The following is a 9,316-nucleotide window of genomic DNA, read 5'->3' as shown; positions in this document are numbered from 1 at the left end:
TTACTTCGCATCCATCGAACAACTTCTCGAGCTCGTTGTACACCTCCTTGTATGCCATCATGCTATCATTGATCGCGTCACATTGGTTCATAACTTGCCGAGCCACCAACCGTGAGTCGCCAAAGATTTTTAGTCGAGTTGCACCGCAGGCTTTCGCCATCTTCATCCCGTGTATGAGAGCCTCATATTCTGCTTCATTGTTAGATGCGTTAGGGAACGTCATCCGAAGGATGTACTTCAACTTATCGCCTTCAGGTGATATGAGCACTACTCCTGCGCCAGCCCCTTCTAGTCTTTTGGACCCATCAAAGTTCATGGTCCAGGTTCTCGACAAGTCTGGAGGTCCTGTGTTTTGCAGCTCCATCCACTCGCGATGAAATCCGGCAAAACTTGCGACTTGATTGCTTTTCTTTTTCATACGTGATGTCCCGAGGGGAAAGTTCTATTCCCCAAAGGGAGACACGACCCGTAGCTTCTGGATTGTTTAGTATATTTGACAAGGGAGCTTCATTGACCACTATGATCGGATGTGCCGAAAAATAGTGGCGCAATTTTCGTGCTGTTGTGAACACTCCATATGCTAGCTTTTGGTACCGAGGGTACCTTTGTTTTGAGGGCGACGTAACTTCGCTCACGAAGTATACCGGCCTCTCGCACTCCATGGATTTTGCCTTCTTCTTCTCTTTCGACTACTAGCACCGTGCTAACCACTTGAGGTGTGGCTGCAATATACAGCAGAGAGGTTCCTTTTCCTTTGGTGCCACCAAAATTGGTGGTGTCGAAATTTTGCGTTTCAAATCCTCGAAGGCTCTATCGGCCTCTTCGTTCCATTGGAATTTATCTCCTTGCTTTATCAAAGCGTAAAATGGTAACGCTTTTTCGCCTAGCCTCGGCGACGAATCTGCTCAATGCCGCGACTCGCCCAGCTTAGTCGTTGTATCTCTTTCAACTTTGTTGGCTTCCTCATTGTTACTATAGCTTGTATTTTGTCGGGATTTGCTTCAATCCCTCTTGCTGAGACTAGGAACCCCAGGAGTTCTCCTGCTGGGACACCGAAAGAACACTTCGTCGGGTTCAACTTTAGGCAGAATTTGTCGAGGTTGTCAAAAGTTTCTTTGAGATCCTCGATCAGCGTTGCCCCCTTTTTTGACGTTATGACGACATCATCGATGTATACTTGCACGTTTTTCCCGATCTGTGTTGCTAAACACTTCTGCATCATCCTCTGATATGTTGCTCCCGCATTTTTTAGACCGAAGGGCAGGGTCTTGTTGCCGAACACGCCGTCAGGGGTAATAAACGCTGTTTTGGCTTCATCATCTTCTTTTAATCTGATCTGGTTATAACCAGAGTATGCATCCGTAAAGGAAAGACGTTCACAGCCTGCCGTGGAGTCGATGATTTGATCGATCCTTGGGAGGGGAAAGTGATCCTTAGGACAATGTTTATTGAGACACGTAAAGTCGACGCACATGCGAAGGACTACCGTGTGTTTCTTCGGCACCATCATCGGGTTAGCTACCCATGTAGCTTCAGAGATATCTCTTTGATAAAACCAGCCTCCTCGAGTCGATTTATTTCGGATAGCATGGCTTTGCGGTTTGGTTCAAAAACGCCGCAAAGGTTGTTTGATTGGTCTTGCTACCGGATCCAAGTTTAGGTGGTGCTCGGCAAGTTCCCCTGGTACTCCTGGCATGTCACCTGGACACCATGCAAAGATTTTCCAGTTCTCACGGAGGAACTTGACGAGCGCTTTCCTATGCGATCTCCATATTTGGTGCAATGGATGTCGTTTTTTTCGGGTCTGTCGGGTGGATTTGCACCTCCTTAGAATTTTTCTCCGTATTGAAAGTTGACTCTTTATTTGGCCTTCCAACGTCTGGCAGTACGTCGTAGTCGGTCATGCTTTTTGACGCCAAATACTCAGCTTGCATCCCGAAACTTTACGATAGCCGATGAAAATCGTTGTCGCATTTATCGGCTAAAGCGAAGCTTCCTTTGATCGTGATTGGTCCCCTTGGTCCAGGTAGCCTCCACAACAGGTATGTGTAATGTGGCACTGCCATAAATCTAGCGTATGCTGGTCGTCCCAACAAAGCGTGGTACTGCGACGGAAAATCTACGACTTCAAATTCCAGCCTCTCGATTCTATAATTCTCTCGGGTTCCAAACCGAACGTCGAGGTTGATTTTTCCCAAGTGGATAATTTGGATTCTCGTGTGATACCGTGGAACCTTGTGTCTGTTGGCTTCGTGTTCGCTAAGGATATGTTCATCTTCCTCAATGTATCTGCATACATGAGGTTTAAGGCTGCTGCCGCCGTCTATGAACACTCGAGAGACGTCAAACCCTGCAATAATCGCTGTGGTAGAATAAGTGCTGATCGCCCTGGTCGAGGAACTTGTTGCGGATGATCTGCTATGGTGAACCCAATATCTTGCCCCGACCAATTAAGATACTCGACAGCTTGGTGGAGGCATTTTTTCTGCCATAAACACTTGTCGTGAGATTACTTTCTGAGCTCTATTTGATGGCCTTGCCTTCTCAATCATCGACACCGCTCCATGAGAATTGGGATCAACGTAAGGTGGTGGTGGGGTGCTGCTGCTATTCCGAGCTGATGTCGATTGTCGTCTCAGGATTGCGGGAGGTGGTGGCGGTGGATCTCGCTCCTGGGTTCCCGAGGATTTCTCTCGTGCCGCTCGAGCATTAGCGTGCTCGCATGCCTTAGCATTGCTCGAAAATTTCGGCAGCCTTTCTGCAAGTGCCCCGACTGTCTTTTACCGTTGTTGTCAATGAAAAAGTGCATCCGACACGGCCCGTTCATCATCTCTTCGGGGGACATGAAAGGCCTTGGGAACCCGGGCCCGCTATTTTGTCCGTTGTTGCGAGAATCGTCCCCGTTGTCGCTTCGCTGCTCACTTGCTTCTCGATAATCATCTCTGTTGTTCCCTCCTGTATTTGTTCGAAAACCTGCCGAGATTTGTCCTGGAGCGTCGTAATCAATTACCGCCGAGGAAACCGTCGCCTTGGTTGATAGTTTCGCCCCGGTCCTCTTCTCGCGACCCGTGTCGTTTGTTATAGACAACATCTTCTCCATCTCGCCCATTTGTTTGCTATCTCCATTAACGCAGATATCGTTCTTGGATTGGTTCTCCCCAAGTCCTCGACAAAATCTCCACGCCTGATTCCCGCAACAAACGCATCTATTGCTCTCTCGTCGGATATATTTTCTGCCGAGTTTTTGATGATATTCCATCTTTGAATGTATTTTCTCATTGACTCATCGGCTTTTGTCGACATGCTCTCAACTCCTCTAACGACGCAGGTTTTTGCACGTGGATCTGAAGTTCTTGACGAACACGTCCTCGAAACTTTCCCACTGTCGATAGATCCCGGAGTGAGTTTCTTTATCCACGATCGTGCGGCTCCACTCAAATGCACCCGAATGCTTTGCATGGCTGTTGCCCTGGTTCCTCCCGTGAGCTTCATCGTCTCCGGATAGTCGACTAGCCAATCCTCCTGGATCTTGAAGGCCGTCGAACTTTTTGAAATTGTCGGGTAGCTTGAATCCCGAAGGGACTCGAGTTTTTCGGACTCTCCTCGTGAAGCATGGCAAGCCGCACATATCTTCGTCGTTAAGCTCCGGAGATTGCCGATGATCCCTTCGCTTTGTCGTGCTCGTCGACTCTTGCTTGTGCTGCCGTATCTCTTGCTCCACTTGGTCCTTCAGGGGCTGCCGCCGTTGCTGCTGCAGGTCGTGGACTATTTTGCCTTGCTGTTCCTTCGGGAGGCGTTGAAACGAACGCTGTCCCCATAGCTCCAACTCCTGCTATCGCCATATTGTATAGTGTTTCCCTTGGATCACCTGGAGGTGGTTTAGACGCGAGGATAAAAGCTTGTGTCGCCATATACCCAGCTTCTGGTGTCTTAGGGATAATGTTTCCTCTTGTGCCTATCGACATAAAGGACATGTCGAGGTTTTGAACCAAGTGCTCTCTTTCTGCTTCGGGTATGTGTTGTAACCTTGATCTTCCTCTGTTCCGAGCCTCCCTGTGGCTATCACCCGAAGTTCTAGATTGTCGACTCAGATCTGCCCTTCTCCTGCTGGATGCAGAAGCTGCTTTCTTTCTCCTGTTCAACTCAGCTGTCTGTTTTTCCAATTTCCTCGCAGCTCGTGCGAGCCTATATTGATATGCTTGCAATTCCTCTGGTGTGGCCGTGGTAGCCATTGGTTCTGTACCGTTCATAGCTCTCGCGGCTCTGTCCCACGCTGTTTGTGAAAGTTGGACTCTATCTCGCGGCTCTGGCCCGACGTATTTATTGCCCAGGCCTTGTCGCAGATTGGAGGGATCGACGTATAGATTTCCCAGATCGTCGAAAGCCTCAGATGTTTCCTCTTGATCTTCAATGTCATAAATCTGATGATACTTTGTACTCAGATCTATGTTGGGTTTGATGGCATCATCGTTTAGATTGATGAAGACCTTGCCCACTGTGATAGATTTGTCGATGAAGTCATAGCTGTCGACATCGCTTGAGCCATCGCTTATATATGAGTCCGCAGATGACTCAAACGACATGTCGTTGAAGATCTTGGCGAGTTTCTCTCTTGTTCTGGTGCTGATGTAGCGTGTCGCCGAAGTTTCTTCTTCTCCTGACTCGGTTGACGACGCATAGCTTGAAAAATCGGAATCGACCTTCGACGATCCCGACGAAATCGGAACCTCGACACGATACGATCCTTCCTTCTCGACGCGAAAGTGAAACCTTCCGAACGTCATCTCCATGGGCTCCGCCAGATACGCATATGCATCCAAACGGGAGGGTGGGTGAGGAACAAAATCGACAAGACCAGCAGCGATCTGTTTACCTTGATCCATTGTGTTGCTTGCAGTTGATGATGTCGAAGATCTTGAACGTGCCATCGAGATCAGATCCTTACGCCCCTAATTCCCACAGACGGCGCCAATTGACAAGGTATCAACTTGTCAATGCCTATGGATTGTAGGCTAGGGTTTAGTTAGAAGTAGAGGGCAAGTAGATCTCGAAGGTTTCAGCCGAAAAGTACTCGACGATTATGAAAATTAGGGTTTGCAGATAATGATTCGATGATCTCCTCGTCCCTCGACTCCCCCTTTATATAGGAGGTGGAGCCGAGGGATTCGTGTAGTACAAATTACAGAGTCCGGGACGGTTTCTAACTCATCCCGCCAGATTACAAAATAACACTTCCTATTACAACTCTATCTTTCCTTAAATACATCTTGGGCTCTCGAATCCTCTTATTCTTCGGGTAGTGGGCCTTCAGTAAACCCCGGGTACTATCTTCGGCAAGCCCATTTGGGATGCCTATGTCACCCGCCACCACCGCAGGCCGACCGAAGGCCTCCGGCGGCGGCGGCGAGGAAGGGGTGCAGGGAGGAGGCGGCGCTGGTGAGGGAACCCTAGTCGCCTCCCGTGTCGCCCGAAGAGGATGACGCGGGGGTGCGTGAAGCATTTTTTTTCTTGCCTAGGCCTCTCTATCGTTCATAGGTGCAGCTCCTCACACACGGCCGTGCGCATTAAGCGAGCGAGGACATGGAGGAGCACGACCTCCTCTGGCTCCGGCGTGGGCCTGGGCACGGCCTCCTCCTCCTCGTCAGAAAAGGACGAAGGCAGCTCCACCCTGTACTCCACATGTGTCGCCGACCGGGAACCATCCACCTCCGTTCCAGACACGCGGTGACGCGCGATCCACGCTTGGCGCCGCATCTGTGTGGCTTGCACGGCTTCTGTTGCACGACGAAGGCGCTCTTTCCGTTCACGGTACTCGGTGGCAGAGAGCGTGTCGCATGACACCGTGGTTCTAGAGGCCTCTTGGTCTCTCGGCGGTGCCGGTGACACCCCACGGGCTAAGACCGAGCTATTGACCGGCCACATTGCGTATATCCGATGGGAGGCGAGCCGGAATCGTTGGCCGAAGGGGAGGAAGGGCGACAGATTTGGGCGGCGGAGGAGGCGACGCGAGGTGGGGGAAATGGGAATGTCGACCCGGATTCGCCTCTCTGACCCGGGTATATCGCGTGTAGATGGACCATGACCAGTATCGGGTACCCTCGGTAAGATTTTACGTGCCGGCATTTATTGATATCGGCTTGGGATGCCAATTATCCGGGTTTGGGCACTTATCCGGAATTTCCTAGGGTTGATCTAAAGCTGAAAACAAACTACCAGTATTTACAAAAACTTAACCAGAAATCTAAAGCATGACCAAAGAGACTAGACTGTTCCGTAAACTTTTCTGAACATAACTACTACCTTATTACAAGCGAGACGGTGTCAGTATACAATCAGACATCATCCCTCTGGTTGAGCTTTTTACGAATTCGGATATACTCTCTTGGAAGATTGGTTTCGATGGATATTTGTGGTCCACAATAACCCAAATTACTGACATTTGTCGAGCATTTACTCATAGTATATGAGTCATATAGTCCTGCTCATAGCCGTAGCAGCATTCCAACACACCACTTCAGAGAATGACATACGAATGGCGTGCTGAGTGCTGCCATGGCATGTTTGCCGGGCCTGAAGATTATAATCAAAGGGCAAGCTTGACAACAGATTAAGTACTCAAATCACGCTACAGTTTCAGCTGGGAAAATGAGGCTACGATCTACTTTTATATTTTTCAGGAGAGGAAAATGTGGTCAAATTGGATGGCAAAAACCCACATATAGCTGCATGTGTTGCAGAATAATTACTCCCATAGTCCTGTTCCATAACAGGGCGAACCAGTAAACGGGTAGCAACAATCACTCAGTCACTTCAACGAATTACACACTCGGTGTTGGCATGGCGGGTTACCTAGCTTGGGTTTATTGTCATTCGCCAAAGACTAGCTGAACATCTGAGTGAATATACAAACAGTTTCACATCGGCAAAAAGAGGTTACAAACATGTTCACATAATCAGATTCAGCAGCATCAAAACAGAGGCGATTGTTTCTCGTAGCAGGTTGAGATTCAGCAACACCGAAACAAAGGCTATGGTTTCTCCCGGCATGTTCAGATTCAGCAGAACCAAAACAGAACGGCAATGATTTCAAAATTTCGGCCATCTTGGAACAAACTATCAGATCAGGATGAGGTGAACCAACAAAATCAGACTGACAAAACAATTATAAGCAAGACGCACAAATTTGAGATCTGATAGCCAACATTTTCATTACTGATGATAACAAGCAGGTAACATGAGAGATAAACAGAACCTAACACAGGGGATCATAGCACGACAAGAACTTCTCCTACCACAACTTCTAGATTCCAGCACGCACTCACGGTACATCTCTACACCTCCAGATCAGGCACTAAATTAAGGAGCTGTCTAGGTCATCTCGCCACGGATGCAGCGTGCGAGCTGGAAGTCCTTGGGCATATTAACAAAAAAGGAGTAACTAGGCATATTAACAGACAGAATATTTTTTGTAGAGGGAGCTGAAACATGTTCATATTCAAAAGTACCAAACCCAAACTTTTCAGTGACGCTAACAAAATTATTAGAACATGTATCAGGATAAACTAATCCAACATCGGCAACTCCAGAGAGGAAAATGGGTTCAGATTGGAGCAAGTACACATCATGCAATGGGGACAGAACTGGAGCCGATGCTTGCAGTTTCGGGACAGTCCATATATAGACTTGCTAGTGGTAAATGCAAAAACACAATCTGCAAGATGGAGGATGTTGTCTACAGTAATGTAACAAGCAAGAAAGGAAGCTGCTTGTGTTCGTCAGTGACAAGTGACAGAGGGACTGAGAAAGGATACATCAAATACAATATCTCATTGTTCTGAATAGCATCAAGATATTATGTGACGAACAGAACAGTCGAGCAGGGCCTATAAACCAGGTACAAAACCAGAATTCATTAATCCAGTAATCGTCAAACAATAATCTACAAGTTAAAATCGATAGGGTTACAGGTGCGTCATAACATGTTCAGATTCAGCAGCACCAACAGAGAGGCAATGGTTTCTCACAAACTGTACAGATTCAACAGCATCAAAACAAAGATGCAATGACTTCGAGATTTTGGATGACAATTCCCGAACTTAGTCACCTTCCAACAAACTATCAGATCACGATGAGCTCGCACAAAAAAAAAACTGACAAATAATTAAAACCAAGAGGCACAAATTTCAGATCTGATAGCCAACATTTCATTACTGATGGTAACAAGCAGGTAACATCAGACACAAACACAACCTAACACAGGCATCATTGCACGAACAAGAACAACTCCTACCACAACTACTAGATTCCAGCACGCACTCACGGTACATCTCTACACCTCCAGATACTAGATGAGCACTCTAGGCCCTCTCGCCACGGATGCGGCGTGCGAGCTGGATGTCCTTGGGCATGATGGTGACGCGCTTGGCGTGGATGGCGCAGAGGTTGGTGTCCTCGAAGAGTCCGACGAGGTACGCCTCGGCTGCCTCCTGGAGCGCGGAGACGGCGGAGCTCTGGAAGCGGAGGTCGGTCTTGAAGTCCTGGGCGATCTCCCTGACGAGGCGCTGGAAGGGGAGCTTGCGGATGAGCAGCTCGGTGCTCTTCTGGTACTTGCGGATCTCGCGGAGCGCGACGGTGCCGGGCCTGAAGCGGTGGGGCTTCTTCACGCCGCCGGTGGCCGGGGCGGACTTGCGAGCCGCCTTGGTGGCCAGCTGCTTCCTCGGCGCCTTGCCGCCGGTGGACTTCCTCGCCGTCTGCTTCGTGCGGGCCATCGGGAAGGTGGAGGCTGCGGTGGTGCTTGATTCGTGGGTGGGGAGAGGATGGAGCTCTGGTGAGATCTGGCTGGAATGGAGTGAGGAAGAAGGGTGGGGATTCGGGTGCATTTATAGGCAGCCGGTGGGCGCGAGGCTGCGAAAATTTTGTATGCTCGGGCGCGGGCGCGGTCACTGAGATTTGGTTTTGGAGCCAAGGAGGGTTTGGAGCGTTGGATTTGGGACTGACGGACGGTGGCGATACGTTTTCGGGTGAGTCACGCGGATCGTGGGCAGCGATCCGTGGCGCCGTGAATCCTTCATTCTGATTGGTTAAAGCTCTTTAAGGATTGGGACAACCACCATGCCATCTCGCTTCAAAATTGGCCGGCGAATGGAATTCACTCCTTCCTAGTCGACTCATCTCGCTGATTCAAAAAGGATTCTCAAAAGAAATGATTCAAGCAAAATTTAAAGCAATTGTAATGTTTCTAAAAATAAGAATTAAACTCGATTCGGAAAATACTCAATAGTCAACCTCCTAGGGTGGGTGCCATTTTTCTAGAGTT

The 9,316-nt window shown here is 48.8% G+C and overlaps 1 protein-coding gene across 1 annotated transcript; it reads right to left on the bottom strand.

Annotated features, from left to right (window-relative positions):
* Positions 1–8,181: 8,181 nt before the first annotated feature.
* Positions 8,182–8,864, bottom strand: LOC127323459 (histone H3.2). The gene has a single exon (XM_051351599.2). The coding sequence runs from the start codon at positions 8,766–8,768 to the stop codon at positions 8,358–8,360; it is 411 nt and encodes a 136-aa protein (XP_051207559.1). The 5' UTR covers positions 8,769–8,864; the 3' UTR covers positions 8,182–8,357.
* Between the last annotated feature and the right edge of the window lie 452 nt (positions 8,865–9,316).

Source organism: Lolium perenne, chromosome 1, assembly GCF_019359855.2.
Source record: "Lolium perenne isolate Kyuss_39 chromosome 1, Kyuss_2.0, whole genome shotgun sequence".
In the NCBI taxonomy this organism is placed as follows: Eukaryota; Viridiplantae; Streptophyta; class Magnoliopsida; order Poales; family Poaceae; genus Lolium; species Lolium perenne.
Note: the sequence above shows the minus strand (reverse complement) of the source record. Positions and strands in the feature narration are given on the sequence as shown.